This window comes from Monodon monoceros, unplaced genomic scaffold (assembly GCF_005190385.1).
Source record: "Monodon monoceros isolate NGI ecotype Baffin Bay Population unplaced genomic scaffold, NGI_Narwhal_1 Super_Scaffold_3, whole genome shotgun sequence".
NCBI classification, from domain to species: Eukaryota; Metazoa; Chordata; class Mammalia; order Artiodactyla; family Monodontidae; genus Monodon; species Monodon monoceros.
The window spans coordinates 42,297,396-42,315,438 of record NW_021703780.1 but is presented as its reverse complement, the minus strand read 5'-3'; the positions used below and the strand labels follow the sequence as shown (position 1 = coordinate 42,315,438).

The 18,043-nt window shown below is 35.7% G+C and overlaps 1 protein-coding gene across 1 annotated transcript in view; it reads right to left on the bottom strand.

The window, feature by feature from the left end:
- The window catches only part of HCRTR2 (hypocretin receptor 2), a 121,658-nt gene that overhangs the window by 31,585 nt on the left and 72,030 nt on the right, over nucleotides 1-18,043 (bottom strand). Inside the window, exon 2 of the mRNA XM_029243457.1 lies at nucleotides 1,451-1,629. Coding sequence (XP_029099290.1) covers nucleotides 1,451-1,629 — 179 coding nt within the window. The remainder of the gene's footprint in view (nucleotides 1-1,450; nucleotides 1,630-18,043) is intronic.

Sequence of the window (18,043 nt, the reverse complement as noted above, 5' to 3'; positions counted from 1 at the left end):
GTATATCTTCTTTGGTGAGGTGTCTGTTAAGGTCTTTGGCCCATATTTTAATTGGGTTGTTTGCTTCCATACTGTTGAGCTTTAACAACTCTCTGTATATTTTAGATAAAAGTTCCTTATCATCATGTCTTTTGCAAATATTTTCTCCCAGTCTGTGCCTTGTCTTCGTATTCTCTTTACATTGACTTTTGCAGAGCAGCAGTTTTAAATTTTAATGAATTCAGCTTATCAGTGATTTATTTCAATCATCAGGCTTTTGGTGTTATATATAAAAAGTCATCAAAACACCAAAGGTCGTCTAGGGTTTCTTCTATGGTATCTTCTGGGAGTTTCATAGTTTTGCATTTTACATTTAGGTCAATGATCCATTTTGAGTCCATTTTCTGAAGAGCGTAATGTCTGTATCTAGATTCTATTGTTCTAACTGCCCCAACTTGTCATTATTGGGAGCATATTGTCATTTCCTCCAAATCTTATGAAACCACCTGGGAGCCTGGATGGAATAAATATCGGGGGATGGAGGGTGGTCAAGGGAACCAGTAGGGAGTGGCCACCATTTCACTCATTGTCCAATTGCTAAAGAAAATCCATGTCTTTTAGAACTGTGGCTCTGGACACCAGCTTGGGAAAATTTTTAAAGATTTTAGAGCTATCAGAATATCAATCAGAAAATTATTCTCTGGAAGTGTTTGTTCTTAATTTCTTGTAGAGAAACTAGTTATAGGAAAGCTGTTTCCAGAACTGAAAAATAAAACATCTAATTCTGATGACCATGACTGATGTTTACTGAGAACGTACTATGTTTTTATAAGGTCATCGTCTTCCAGAGAGTAATCCCTATGCCAAGTGGTTCATATAAATTATCTAAGTAAGCTAATCCAACCACCATAAGAGATAGCTATAATTAAAATTATTAATCTTTTAAAATAAGTGAATCTCAAAGAGCTTACATATTTGGCTAAATAGCATACAATAGGTGAATGGCAGAATAGAGATTGCAAAGATTCTCTACCAGATTCCTGGTAGTTTAATTCAAAACCTGCACTATAACCCGTTCCCTGTACTGCTTTGATCATATAGCTTTTGATTTCTCAGTAGTAAATGAGACAACTTATAAAAACAGATAGTCCTCAATTACTTGGACTGGAAAAGGCTGAATTATTAATTTGGTCAAGTTCCTTATTTTATAATCAGAAAATTAGAGACCAAAAAGGTAAAAGGTTTGTGCAGCATTTATTGATGACTTGAGAATTCTGACACTTTATTTTTACCCAGAACTTACCTTGTTTACCTGGTATTACTTTCCTTAAGTTTACCAGTTCCTTAAGCAAGTATATTTCTCTCTTAGCTCACTAGGTAATTTACCAAAGGGCCATGAATATAATTGAAAATGACTATACTTTTTCAGTAGTTTCTGTGTTTGAACCCCAAAAGTGTGAAAAATAATTACCTGTAAATAAGGAATCACTTTACAGAGGGATTGCCCAAAGAACCAGGTCTCAGTGATGTCCACTACTAAAGTGGCTGGAAGGCAGGTGATGGTCACGAACACGTCAGCCAGAGAAAGGTTGACGATGAAATAATTGGTCACCGTCCTCATGTGGTGGTTCTTCCACACGGCCACACAAACTAATTTGGAAAGAAAAAGGAATAGTAACTGTTATGGACTGAATGTCTGTGCCCCCCAGAAATTCATATGTTAAGATCCTGACAGCGCCCCCCTCAAAGAAGATGTGGTACATATATACAATGGAATATTACTCAGCCATAAAAAATACTGGAATAATGCCATTTCCAACAACATGGATGCAATTAGAGATTATCATATTAAGTGAAGTAAGTCAGAAAGAGAAAGACAAATACCAAATGATATCAGTTATATGTGGAATCTAAAGTATGACACAAATGAACCTTTCTACAAAATAGAAACAGGCTCATAGACATAGGAACAGACTTGTGGTTGCCAAAGTGGGTGACATGGGAAGGAATGGACTGGGAGTTTGGGGTTAGCAGATGCAAAGTATTATATATAGAATGTATAAACAACAAGATCCTACTGTATAGCACAGGGAACTATATTCAATATCCTGTAATAAACCATAACGGAAAAGAATATAAAAAGAGAATGTATATATATATATAACTTAATCATTTTGTTGTATTGTGGTAATTAACACAACATTGTAAATCAATTATACCTCAATAAAATAGAAAGATCCTCCCCCCCAATGTGATGGTATTAGGAGGTGAGTCTTTGGTAAATGATTTGGTCATGAGGGTGGAGCCCTCATGAAGGGCATTAGGTCCTTATAAAAGGAACTCCAGAGAGATCTTTTGCCCCTTCCACCATGTGAGGATACAGCAAAAAAGCTGCTGTTTATGAACCAGGAAATGGACTCTGACCACTGAATCTGCCAGTCATGATCTTGGACTTCTCAGGCTCCAGAACTGTGAGGAAAATAACTTCTGTTTTTTATTAGCCACACAGTTCATGGTACTCAGTTACAGCAGGCTAGACAGACTAAGATAGTGACTAAACAAAGAAAATAACTATTGATGAGAGAACACCATCAAGCTAATTGGTACCCCTGCAAATCCACAAATAAATATTGCCAAGGGAGATAATTTAAGGCTGTCCTGTGTTTTCACCAAAATGGTCAATATGTGTGAATGCTGAATATATGCTTAAAAATCAGTTCATTTACTTTGCAAGACATTTTTCAATGGATCATAAGGCTGTGTTTATTTTTACTTGATTTTGAATTTCATTTTCCAGGAGTTAAAGAGCAATCTTTGATTTATCGTTCTACTCCTTCGGTGGTCAGCAAATACTCAAGAAATATTTACTGTGTTGAGATGAATTAGGAGTTCGCTAGTTTTCAATGAACTGCAATGTTTGCCTCATCCATGACGTTGACCCCTACCTGCTCCCAAACTCTGCCTTTGGGACATTTAAGAGATGAAGAGGCTTAAAGACAAAGTCAACAAAAAAAGTCCTTACTATTGCCATATACTGAAGTGAATGGTTCATATCCTTAGATCGTTTAACCTCAATGACAATCCCAAGGGAATTTATCATTACCAATGTTTTGTATATTATGACGTCAGTGAGACACAGGAACTTGTTGAGGACAAATGGCTTAGTTACAACTGGGCTTATACACCAAGTGAAGAGCTGGTCTTTCCACCACACTGGCTACCTTTTTTGTGAAAATGAAGAAGTTATATAAAAAAGCACATATAAATTCTAGAAACTCAATCTCTCTCCTTTCTATTACTCTTGATGGCCTCTTAACATCAGCTCAGATGAAACACACTTTCTCAGCCAAGCCTTCCTCCCTTTCCTTCAGTGTATCCCCCTGTGTAAAAGTTGTTATCTCATTCAGCTTCTCTTTATGGAAAGAACGCATAGTTCTTTGATGCTCTGTCCGCCCTCTGAGATATACAAAGGTTACATAATCACTGGCTCCAGAACTATATAGGTGTAAGCACTGCTACCCACATCTATTGATGGGTTTGCTTCACTGAAAGGAACTGTGAATTTACCTGGGGTATCATTACCCTGTCAGAGCTGTCGCTTATGCACCCAAATGATGCAGTGATTAGTAACCTTATGCAGTGAAGAAATAAAAGCACATTTGTTAAATTTAAGTCACTGAGTGAGGATTCCTTTTTGACAATTATGCGCCAGTTTATTATGACTTTCATATGCTGAAAAATGCTTTTACTAGCTTCTGAAGCTGAAATTACCCTCAGTCACCAACAGATGCAAATTTAATGAAATACCTGAATTTCTGAGGATTTAATTGTGAAAACTTCACATCTTCCTTTAACTCCAGCACACAAGTACCAAAAACTCAAGTGAGCTTTATTAAGGTAAATCATAGTCTTTATTATCTGAAAATTCTGCTGCTGAATCATTTATTTCTCAGAAACGCTTGAAATGCTCACACACACACACACACACAAACCCATCTTAGCAGTTGACTAACACATTATCACGGCTTGTTATGAGAAAATTGACAAAAAACATCACACTTCTGATCCTTGGTCAATAAATGGTCCAAATGGTGCAATTTGGGATCTAGAAAAGAAAACAAGACTTAAAAAGTGCAATCCATTCTAGTTTGACTCCCAATTCTCCCTATTTTGGAGGTGAGGAACGGTAATGATAGGAGGACAGTGTTAATGCATGATGTCTAAGCAATGTGAGAACAAGTAGATTCTCAACCAACACTTCTATAGTATTTACTATGTGCCATATCCTGTTCTAAGCAATTTAAATTATTAATCTTCCTAATAACACTATGAAATGATTATTGTTAATATCCCTGTCTAACATGTGGAAAACTGAGGCTCGGGAGGTTATGGAACCTACCTAAGGATGAATAGCTACTAAATGCCGAGCTTAGATTTAATCTTACAAACTCTGCATGCCATTCTATTATATACCAGCATCTATCGTTGAAGCAGAAGGTGGAAGGCAGCTGCCAGCCTTTCTTTGGCAGGACTTTAACATACATTCATAAAATTCTGGAATTGGAGATCATTCAGTCTAACTTGATGCATAAATCAACTCTGCAGTATTCCTGATTCATTCTACTTGCATATTTTTAATAGTAGGGAATTTATGACTTGCTTAAGCCCTCAACTACGTTTTGTGTTGACTTTACCTACCAGCAAGTTCTTGTTCATGTTGAGTTGATATCTGTTTCCCTTTCAGTTCCATTCATGGGTTCTTTATTCTTTCCTGGAACCCAAGGAATAAACCTTATCTATTTTTTTCTGCATTGTACCTGTATTAGTTTCCCAGGGCTGCTTTAACAGAGTACCATAGGTTGGGTGTTTTAAAGCAACATAAACTTATTGTCCCACAGTTCTGGAGACCAGAAGTCCAAAATCAACGTGTCAGGAGGGCCAAGCTGCCTCTGAAACCTGTAGAGAAATTGTTCCTTGCCTCTCTCGCAGCTTCTGGTGGTTTGCTGGCTATCGTGGCCTTCCCTAGGGTGCAGCTCTGTATCTTCTGTCTCTCTCTCCATCATAACAAGGTGTTCTCCTGCCTCTCTGTATTCACATGGCATCTTCTTATAAGGACACCAGTCATATTAGATTAGTGGCCCAGTCTACTCCAGTATGACTCATTTTAACTCAACTAATCATACCTGCAATGACCTTATTTCCAAATAAGGTCACATTCTGATATTCAGAGGATTAGCACTTTCACATATTTTGGGAGAGACACAATTCAACTCATAATAGTCTGTCCTGTGACCCCTAAAAATTTGTGTTCTTCCCACATGCAAAATACAATTCACTCCATCTCAACGGTCCCCAAATTCTTAACCCATTTCAGCATCAACTCTAAATCCCAAATCTCACCTACATATTATCTGAGTCAAGAATGGGTGAGATTTGGGGTATGGGTCTTCCCAGGGCAAAACTCCGCTCCATCTATGAACCAGTGAAACCTAGAAAACAAGTTATCTACTTCCAAAATGTCATCTTGGGGTAAGGATAGGGTGATATTCCCATTCTAAAATAGAGAAATTGGAAGAAAAAGCGGGTCACCAGTCTAAAGCAAGTTTTCAAGTCAGCAGGACAAATTTCACTAAATTTTAAGGCTTAAGAAAAATCCTCTGTGGCTTGATGCTCTGTTCTTCTAGCTCAACCTATAACAGTAGCCATTGAGATATTTAAAGTCCACAGCTATTCTCCAAGCCTCTGCTTACCGAGGCTAAATATCTCCAGAACCCTCATGTGCAATGCAAGGTTTCATATCTCACATCACCCTGATCCCTTTATTCTGAGCACACTCCAGATAATCATTGATGGCTCTAAATGAGCTATCTGCAACTGCACACATGTTTCCAGCTGTGGTCTAACCAGGACAGAAAAGAACAGGGTGACTGCTTTCGTTAATATTTCTCTATTAAGACAGCCTGAGATCTTGTTAGATTTCTTAATAGCCAAGTCACACTTTTTTTGAATCATACATGTATACAATTGCTAGAAATTGATTCCTTCATGTAGATGTTTCTTTACCTCTAAATCTTAGGGAGAAAAAGAGAGGGAAAAATTAATATTCTAAAAAAACATTATTGGGATAATTGGAGAAGTTTGAATTTGGAATTTATGTCAAATAATATTACTGTGCCAATTACAATATCTTAAGTATGGTGTTTACATTATGTACATTCAAAATACTAAAGATTATGACCATGCCTGTTCCCCAAGACTTTGTTTCTCTGGGTTAAACATTGGCAGACCTTTCCTACATAATAGCAGGATTACCTCTCTCATGACTCTGGTCTCTTTATTGTGAAAATGCTGCAGATTACCAGCAGATATCTCTAAGCTAGCTATCCAGAACTGAGTACACATCTTCAGGTACATTTCTCCTCAGTTTGGGTTGAATAAATATCCATTAGTTTATTCATTTCCCCATTCAAAATATTAAAGATATAAGGGAAACAACCTTCTCCTGGTAGCACATCAAATTTATGCCGTTAAATTCATCATCTTTTCTTATATTCTCTTCCTGGACTTTATATCTCCCTAAAATATAACATTCTTCCTTTTTCTCCCCGATACCTTATGTTTAAAATCCTTCAGATATCTCTTACCTCTATAATTATCTTTCTATTCCTTTTGCAAATACCTGGTCAGATTGTGGTAATAATTAGCTAGGATGTCGCAATCACCTCCTAATAATTGGTCCTGCACCGTGCCTCTCTTTACTCCTATCCATTTTATCCAGTGATACCATTCACTCCAGTTACATTAACTCTTTCATTTCAATAAGAGTCTCTCCTTTTCTTTGGAATTAACTACAAAATCCTCAGATGGCCACCCAGTTCTCATTGAACTTTCCCTCTATGTCTTGCAATGCTGCCCATAAAATACTCAGAGCTGCAGGATAAGTTTGATATCTCACTTTATAGCAAACATTCCACACCAGGGAATTGCTAATGCCATTCCTCCTTTTGGAAATGGCCACACTCCATTTCAATCCTCCTTTCAACTAATTAAATCCTACCCCCCAAAAAACAAACAAACAAACAAAAAAGCAAAAAACAAACCAATCAAACAAAAAAATTGGTTTCATGAAATTTCTCTTAATTAGCGTAACTCAATATGACTTCTTTCTTTTTTAAAACCATATTACACCATAAAAAAGAATGAAATAATGCCATTTGCAGCAACATAGATGGACCTAGAGATTATCATACTATGTGAAGTAAGTCAGACAAAGACAAATATCATATTATATCAATTATATATGGAATCTAATACAAAATGATATAAATGAACTTATTTTAAAAAACAGAAACAGGCTCACAGACTTAGAGAATGAACTAATGGTTACCAGCAGGGAAGGGTGACAGGGAGGGATAGATTGGGAGCTTGGGATTAACACATACACACTACTATATATAAAATAGTTAACAAGACCTACCGTACAGCACAGGGAACTCTACTCAATATTCTGTAATAACCTATACACACACACACACACACATATATATAACTGATTCACTTTGCTGTACACCTGAAACTAACACAACATTTTAAATCAACTATACTCCAATAAAAATTTTTTTAAAAGGAAAAAAAATTAAAACAAAGAAATAAAAGCATATTACATGTTGTACCTTTACTCATCATGAATCACATTCTAAAATTATTATGAACTATTATGGGTATTTGTATTTTTTTTCTTATTTTGCTACTGGTTCAAAGGCTCTTTTTCATTTTGAGATGGGCTTTTCCTTTCTCTTACTCTTCTTGGTTTCGAAAGCTTTTCTTCCAACACAAACACTGCCTAAAACTTACTTTTCAATAAAAAATATTCATAACATTGATTTGTTCATCCACTTGTAGCGTGTTGGTGCCTTTGGTATTGTACATTTACCCATGAGGTTCTTTAAAAGAAGAGAAAAAACCCAGTGGCTGAATGGAGCATTTATTTTCCTCATTCCTTTTAAGGCCTGACATTTGACAGAGAACTTGGCTGCCTGCCAGTTATTTTCTTGGCTCTCAATTCCCCATATACTGCCTTCTGATGAGCCTTGGCAGGATGTGAGACATGAACTTGGTACTATTTTTGAAATCGGTTCTCTGAATGATCATGATCCACCAATGTTAAAGTTAGTTTGTGGTTAATCTGCACTTACAAGTCTGCCTGCATTAATCAGGAACAAGTGAGGAATGGTTGTGCACATGGGGGTGAAAGGTGATGCCAGAAGGCAGGGATGCAGATTGAATGAAAATCCACCTTGAACACAGATTTTTTGAAAAAAAGACTTTTGAGATACAGAGGTGCCAAGAAGATAAAAGTCCATTTAGTCCTTCCTCTTTCACCCCTCATTTGGTTCATCATCTCTTCATCTGTAAGAATCCAATGATGTATAGCTCCCATCTTTGCTCTGCAGGACCCACAGATGGAACCTGACTCCAGCTGTATGACAGCATCTGTAGTCTGTGATGTAGAGAGGGATTTAAAACATAACATAGAGATACAGTCTTTAAAAGTAACCTGTTATTGGATGTGCCAAAGATTAAACTGACTTTCAAATAGGAAAATAAAATATTGGTACAATAAAACCCTTTGCAACTTCAATCTGCACTTATGATAAACTGGCTTTTGTTTTAGTATCTAACACACTGCATATGGACAAAGTGAATTTCTCTCTCAAATCAATCCTTGCACTTGGAAAAATTTAAACTAAGGTGATATCTTGTTAATCTGTTGATGAGATTGCATCTTTTATTAAACATACACTTAGGTCTTAAAGTGTCAACTAATAATTGATATTATAATATCAGGAGGAGTCTGTGCATGGTATATAATTAGCATGTTACTGAGCATCTCGAAAGATCTGTACTATATATATCAAATTATTTTAAGCATTTTCACATTTATTTAATTTTTCAACATTAAAACAAGATATAGGTGTTAAGTGACATAAGCCAGATGCAAAAGGACAATGATTATATAATTCCATTTACATGAAGTACTTAGAGTAGCCAAATCCTTTAAGACAGAAAGAAGAATGTGGTTGCCAGGTCTGGGGGGAGGGGAGAATGGGCTATAATTACTTAAGAGGAAAGAATTTTAGTTTCGCAAGATGAAAAATGTTACAGAGATATATAGTGCTGATGGTTGTACAACAATGTGAATGTACTTACTGCCAATGAATTGTAAACTTAAGAATGGTTAAAGTGGTAAATTTTAAATTGTGTATACTTTATCACAATTTAAAAAACCACTTTCCATGGAAAAAGGAGCTATAAAATGGGAAACAAAATTTTTGACCCAACAATAATGTTCCTCAAAATTCCTAAATACAGAATGAAAATTCCAGGGGACAATCTTAATTGCTCATTTTATGATTTTTAAAAAACTCATGAACAGCTAAAATAATGAAAGAAAACACAATTATTCAAATATACCTCAGTTCTAATGGCAGTATTAAAGACAGCCAACACATGATTTTTTAATATATAATTTAAATTATTTCTTTGTGAAATCAAAGTTTTGTTTGTAGTAGGTTGTGATATTGTAATTTAGATAGTGTCTTAAATGATTATGCAATGTCTTGATTGTTCTTTATTTAATGTACATAGGTATGTATACAGATATGCAAGATGATAATTTCTTGATTGTTTTTTGTTATATTACCCATATAAAACATGTCAGAAAACAACTTTAAAAAATACTGTAGGGTTTCCCTGGTGGTGCAGTGGTTGGGTGTCCGCCTGCCGATGCGGGGGACACGGGTTCGTGCCCCGGTCCGGGAAGATCTCCCATGCCGCGGAGCGGCTGGACCCGTGAGCCATGGCCGCTGAGCCTGCGCGTCCGGAGCCTGTGCTCCGCAACGGGAGAGGCCACAACAGTGAGAGGCCCGCGTACCGGAAAAAGAAAAAAAATAAAATAAAACACTGTAGTTCCACCTTTTGCCACAAAGTGTCAGTGAAAGACTTTGAAAGTGCTTACCCTGTCACTTAAGAGGTGAGTTTTAAACATTAAGTGAATTGTAATATTCTTTATAACGTATAAATAAATACACTTGTTTCAAGTGGGATATTCTAGACCATATTCTAGACCAAAAATAATCCTTAAGAAAGGACAAATTTGGCTAACCTCTTTTAAATTATATACAAATGAATGAGTCAAGGTGAAATACAATTATTTTTCTAAATGAAAAACAGCAAAAAAGCCATTGAATACACATAGAAGGTAGCCTCTATTTAACTCTTGTGAGGAATCTATCTTGAAAGCAGGAAAGGATTCATCCAGAATCATTACAGTGTGTAGATTTAACACATAGGAAAGTTGACTATTGGTGTGGTCCTCCAAGGGTAAAACAAACTCTCCATGAAATCCCCAGGTATTTTCCTTTTTCTCATCTTCATTGCACCTCACCTCTTTGGCCCCCCTTATTGCTACTTTTGCTTCCTTCTTTTCCTGGGAAAATATACCAATAATTCCTGACTCAGTCTCCCATCTCCACCCACACATCTTGGCAAGGTTGTCTACAAATCTCTCTGTCTGTGCTCAGAAGAGCAGCAGGCAAAGATGCCACTACTTTTCGTGCAAATCTGACAGATGGGACACTGTCAAGAAACACTTCAGTGCTGTGAAATGATTCCCCCCCCCAAAAAAGGTTATCTAATATTAAGAGAAAGAAAACTTTAGAAAAAGTTATTATAGAAGCACAGACAACAATGTTCTGAATGCATTTCAGTTTTTGTTTCCTTAAGAAAATATAAAAGTCTACAGTCTAACAAAAACTTTCTCATTGGCACCTGCTCATTATTTTAACATAGGCAGGAATTCTTATGCTGATACTAATGAGGTAGTATGGGGAATAATTACGATACCACAATTAATAAATCGTCTGGGAAGGGATTTTGAAAGACAGGGTCTTCACACAGGCACAAATATACCTGGAGAAACTACATAGAAGAAGGTTATAAAACAGAAACACAAGGGAGATGGTAATTCATAGGAATCAAGTCCAAAGGAAATTCTTCAGAAAGGAGAGTGGGAAGGTAGGCTTGACTTCTGCTGTCTGTGAGAAGCAGAGGAGGGCTCAACCACAAATGGTACCAAGGTTCTGAATAGGATCTGCCAGACACCAGAGCGTCACTTCATGTTAATAAGTTTCCCCAGGCCTTTGAGGCTGGCCATTGTGGAAGGTGAGGAGGGAGGAAGTCTCCACAGTCTTAGCATCTGCAGTTCTATTAATGGCTACATCTAGTAGGCATCAAAGGAGTTTTTCTGGGGTGGGGGGTGTATAAACTTCTTGGTTACCCATGTCTTTTTACTCTTTACAGGTAAATCACTATGAATGTTTGTTCCCAGTGCAGCCTCTCAAAATTCCATCTGGATCTCTACCCTGTCCTCAGAGCTCTTTAGAGATATATGGTCAATCTTTGTCTTGGCCCTTTTGCTTTAATTAGCACATATAAGTGACCTATCCTTCCCCTGGCACTTGACTTCCATTTATCATACTGCCTGAAATGAACTTAATTTTTTGGCTTCCTTTGTAGGACTATTTTCCCTCTTTCACTCCATGTATATCTTCAACCGTCCTGTCTTTTTCTTCCATGTTCTTTTCTTCTTTGTTATTATCTACTCTCACAACTTCAATTCTCATCTCTAGGAGACTAATTTCCAAAGTTATAACCCTAGTTCTTGGTTCAGTCTTGCTTTCCATAACAAAATTTCAAACTACATTTTGTTCATCTTTTATACATTTTGTCTTTAATTCACACTCAACTCATGATTATAAAATGTATACATACCAAATTAAAGCATTTTGACATTGTCCTGAAGATTAGGGAGAATCACTGAAAGATTTTAAGCAAGGGAGTGACAAGACCCTGTTTCTATTTTTCAAAGATGACTTGGGAGAATGTGGAAATTGTATATGCTCTTAAACTGGAAGCAGGGGAGCCAGTTTTGAAACTTTTTAGAACTCCAAGGAAATAAGGTGAGGACAAAAGAATGGGGAAAAATGAATGAATTCCAGAAATAATAATGAAGTTGAAATAAAAAACCGTGGTGAGTGATTAGATATGAAGATGAAGAAGGTAAGAAGAACTGAGGATGATTACCAGGTACATTGCTTGGCAGGTGGGGAGAAGATCCTATTGCTCACTGAGTTATGAAATAGAGGAGAATGAGGCGGCTTCATTTGGAAGTAGGGATAGAAGATGAGAAATTCCATTTTGTATACGTGAGTTTGAAACACTTGTGAGTTATCTCACTGTCAGTATTCATTTGGCATTGGGATTTATGCGTCTATATTTCAGGAGATATATTTCAGTTACAAGTACATATTTGGGATTCATTGGAATAGCCATACTGTTTAAAGCCAGTTGAGTGGATAAGGTCAACCAGGGATAGATTAGAGTAAGAAGGGAAGAACCTAAGTCATTTCCAGAGAATTGTGCAATTTCAGCCAAATAGTCTTGGTTGGCAAATATCCAAAGGTGCCAATTTTCTCTGAAGTACTAAATATTATAGTATTGAATGGTACATTGGTTTTACTAGTAGAAAATAGTATACAGTTCTGGTTATGACAGATAAGCTTGCTGCAGAGCAAACCTCCCATCCAAAACAACCATGGAGCAGTTGGAGTGTCACACATGTCTTTACAACATTGAAAAGCTTATGAGAGAGTGAAGACTTGAAGGGCCAATATCCTGGAGAAAAGGAAAGAAGACAAATGTACACTGACATTCAGCACCTCTTTTCTGCTCAAAGCTTTTGGCAGTTTGCAGGCACCAACTAAGGGCTGAGAGTAAAATGTAGCAGCCAATAATATGAGAAGTTGAGCAGGAACTTGAACAGTCTTGTTGAACAGAGGGCAGTCATTCAATCAACCTGAGGTGAACAACCCTGGCTTTCAGCAGCAACCCCAAAGAGCAAACTGTAGCAGAGATAAGCCTGAATGAGACATGCTCTCCTAAAGGATGAAGCCCAGCTCCAAATACCTTCACTTACTGACTGGATAGAGGTTTTCTGTCTCAATACGAACTGCCTGCCAAAGCAAAAGCAAATTCTCTGTGGAAGAATATATATTATCTAGAGCATCAAATGATTTCATCCAAAGTTTTCATATGAAATGTGACTCATTCAATAGAAAAGTCATCAGGCAGACACAAAGGCAACACCAAAAGACCAAAGCCTATAGGAAAAGAAAAGAAAAGAAAAGAAAAGAATAAAGCTTTCAGAAATGTTAAAATAATTCGATTAAAAAGTTCAAGAAATTATGTGATATATGTAGACTATTAATGAAAAATTGAAAAAATATTTAAGAGGAAACTGTAGACCTCAAAAATGTTTTAACTGGAAACACAACAATGGATTCAATAGAAGATTAGATGGATACAGCCAACCAGTAGAACTATCCAAACTAATAGAAAAGTATTCAAACTAAACAATACAGAGAAAAAAATTGAAAATGCAGAAAATAATATGAATAATACATGCTTTAAATACTAAAATACATGTAATTGGGTTCTCAATATGTGAGAAGAAAAGTAAAATGAAGCAGAAACAATATTTAAAAATATACTAGCCAAGGAGAGATGTTATCTGATAATTTTTTAAGACTAATTAAAAACCAAAGGTAGAGTCCTGTGACATATCACCAGAGACTTCATTCCAGATTAACATTAGTAATTAATCAATATTACATATATCTTATTATTATTCAACATTTTAGCAATTACTTAAAAGATGAAATAGAAGGGCATATTTGTTAAACTTGAAGATAGCACATAACTGAGAGATATAGTTAATACTTTGGGTTCCACATGGCTCAAAAGTTCTTGCCAGGCCAGAGCAATGGGGGAAATATAATATGAGATATAATAAGAATAAATGTAACCCTGCATTTAAGATCAAAAGCTGTTTTAGGTACATTACATTTTACCAGGAAAAAAATAAAACTAATTAAAGGCAACTATACACAGATATCTGAAGTGTCACAAATCTCAACCAGGATAAATATAAGAGAAAACTACACACAGTTATATTTTAATAAAGCTTCTGAAAACCAGTAACAAAGAGAAAAATCTTAATTCAGATAAAAAGCATATCACCATCAAAGCATAATACTGGGATTAACAGCTAAATTTTCAAAAGAAAAAAATCTAAAGTATAACAAAATGTCATTTTCATGCTGAGAGTAAGAACAATTTAGAATTCTATAGTCAATGAAAACATATCTGATAAATGAAGATGAAATAAAGTCCTTTTCAGACAAACAGAAGATGAGAGAATTTGTCAACAACATTCTCAAACCAGAGAAAAATGAAAGGGAGTTAGACAGAAAGAAAATGATCAGTTGGAAGTACAAAATGAAGACAGGAATGAAGAATAATGGTAATTATAAATATGTGAATAAATATCAATTATAAATGGCTAAATAAAATAATAAACATCATCATCATCATGTTTTGTGAGGTTTAAATAACTGCAGCAGAAAGGAAGCAGTGGTAAACAGAGTTAAGGCAGTGTTCCAAGTTTATTTCAGTGTTCAGCAAGTGTTAAAAATACTAATTTATCAATATATTAAAATGCATTATCAATGACATATGTTTTCATCACTAGAGAATATGTAACAAGCTAAAGAGGAAAGAAATAATAATTTTAAAAGGTAAAAGGCAAGAAAAAAATTGAACAAGGAGAACTAAAAGAAAGCAAATGAGATGATAGGTATAAACATAAATATACCAATAATTACATTAAATACAAAGGAACCTAAAAGTTCAATTAAAAGACAAAGGTTATTGGGCAGGATTCAAAAAAAGACTCAATCATATACTTCTTAAACAAGCAACTTACTTTTAATAAAATGACACAACAAAATAGAAAATGCAAGAATTCGAATATTAAAGAATGATGGTGTAGCTAAATTAATTTTAGACCAAATTTTAAAGCAATTTAAAAATGTTAAATTTAAAATTTGGACAAGATGTTGAGGTAAGAAGCATTACTAGAGCTAAAGAGGGAAATTTTATAATGATTAAAGGATCAATTCACTAGGAAGATATAACAATTTTAATACCGCAGCCTCTACAATATACGAAGCAAAAGATGATACAACCAAAGTGGGAATCATAGAGGGATATTATAATAGATCTTTCTAAGTAACTAATAGAATAAACAGACAACAAACTCCATTTCAGATTTATGTAATTAACAAACTTTACTTAATATATTTGTAAATCTTAATCTATATCTATCTGGAATATTATACCCCAAACTGAAGAGTACACATTATTTCAGAGTATGTGTAGTACTTGGACAAAAATTTACCATATTCTGGAATATAAGTAAACCTCAACAAACTTCAGAGTATGGAAATCACAATGGATTTTTTAAAATTAATTTTTATTGGAGTATAGTTGATTTATAATGTTGTGCTAGTTTCTGCTGTACAGCAAAGTGAATCAGTTATACATATATACACTCTTTTTTAGATTCTATTCCCATATACATATGAATATTTTAACTGAACTTGGTAGAATTAAGCAAAAAATCAACAAAAATATTGGGAAAAACCCACAAATGTTTGAATTTTAGGTAATGCACTCCTAAATAACTCATGATACTTAAGCTAAATTACAATACAGATTAAATTATTTTCAACTGAATGACAGCTAAATACAAACTATCAAAAACTATTCAAAAAAAACTATCAAAATGAAGTTAAAGATATACTCAAAAAATATGAATAATCTTAAATGAATCTACTGGAAAGCAAAAACTGAAAATCAGTAATATAATTATTTATCTCAAAAAGTTTAAAAAAGGAACAAAAATTAAAGCATTAAAACTAAAGGAGGTAGAAAGAAATAAAGGATAGAAATAATGAATTAAAGAATACATAAGAGCAAGAACTAAAAAGCCAAAATTTGTTTTTTTGTGAAAATTAGTAAAATTATTAACTTCATAGTAAGATAAATAAAAAACAGAGAAGTCACAAATATTGAAATCAGAAACAAAATTGGAACTTTACTCACATCTTTTTATTTACTTTTGTTTTTAACTGGGGTACAGTTGTTTTACAATGTTGTATTAGTTTCTACTATAAAGCAAGGTGGAGTAGAGTTTACTCACATCTTATGCACATTAAAGTATAGAGAATATAAGAAAAATGTATGTCATTAAATTAAAAACTTAAATGAAGTAGACAACTTCCCTAAAACTACAGCTCATCACAGCTGATACAAGAAAAAGAAAATCTGAGGTGCCTTATATCAATTTAAAAAGTTGAATCTATAATTGGAAAAAATTTTTTCCACAAAGAAAACTCCAAGTCAATATGGCTTCTCCAATGAATTCTTCTGAACATTAAAGAAAGAAATTGTTTTTCAAAAAAACCTATAGAATTAAAGCAAAGTGCACACTTCCAGATCTTTTGTGCAGACAGCAAAAGTGTTGATACAAAAGACCTGAAAAGGATATTTCCTGATCTAAGGAACTCTTTTGAAAATAAATGCTAAAAGCTTAACATATGCTCACCTTATATTTTATAAAGAAGGCAAGAATATACAATGAAGAAAAGACAGCCTCTTCAATAAGTGGTGCTGGGAAAACTGGACAGCTACATGTAAAAGAATGAAATTAGAACACTCCCTAAAACCACACACAAAAATAAACTCAAAATAGATTAAAGACCTAAACGTAAGGCCAGACACTATAAAACTATTAGGGGAAGACATAGGCAGAACACTCTATGACATAAATCACAGCAAGATACTTTTTGACCCACTTCCTAGAGAAATGGAAATGAAAACAAAAATAAACAAATGGGACCTAATGAAACTTCAAAGCTTTTGCACAGCAAAGGAAACCATAAACAAGACCAAAAGACAACCCTCAGTATGGGAGAAGATATTTGCAAATGAAGCAACTGACAAAGGATTAATCTCCAAAATTTACAAGCAGCCCATGGAGCTCAATATCAAAACAACAAACAAACCAATCCAAAAATGGGCAGAAGAGCTAAATAGACATTTCTCCAAAGAAGATATACATATTGCCAACAAACACATGAAAGCACGCTCAACATCACTAATCATTAGACAAATGCAAATCAAAACTACAATGAGGTAATCACCTCACACCAGTCAGAATGGCCATCATCAAAAAATCTAGAAACAATAAATGCTGGAGAGGGTGTGGAGAAAAGGGAACCCTATTGCACTGTTGGTGGGAATGTAAATTGATACAGCTGTTATGGAGAACAGTACGGAGGTTCCTTAAAAAGCTAAAAATAAAATTACCATATGACCCAGCAATCCCACTCCTGGGCATATACCCTGAAAAAATCATAATTCAAAAATCTACATGTGGGATGTTGGCTGCTCCCGCTGCCGCTGCCGCTCTCAGTGCTGCTCCGGGACTCGGCTGCTCGCACCCTGCACTGTTGGGACATTTCCCGGGGGGCGGAGATGCACACTGCAGCCAGGGGCTCGGCCGGGCCATACAGGCCTGCACAGACTGAGTTTTATTGAGATAATTCATATACTATACAATTCACCCATTTAAAGTGTATAGTTCAGAGAGGCGGAAGATGGCGGAAGAGTAAGACGCGGAGATCACCTTCCTCCCCACAGATACATCAGAAATACATCTACACGTGGAACAACTCCTACAGAACACCTACTGAACGCTGGCAGAAGAACTAAGACCTCCCAAAAAGCAAGAAATTCCCCACATACCTGGGTAGGGCAAAAGAAAAAGGAATAAACAGAGACAAAAGAATAGGGACGGGACCTGCACCAGTGGGAGGAAGCCACGAAGGAGGAAAGGTTTCCACACCCTAGAAGCCCCTTCCCGGGCAAAGAAGAAAGTGGCGGAGTGGGGGAGCTTTGGAACCGCGGAGGACAGCGCAGCCACAGGGGTGCGGAGGGCAAAGCAGGGAGATTCCCGCACAGAGGATTGGTGCCAACCGGCACTCACCAGCCCGAGAGGCTTGCCTGCTCACCTGCTGGGGCGGGTGGGGCTGGGAGTTGA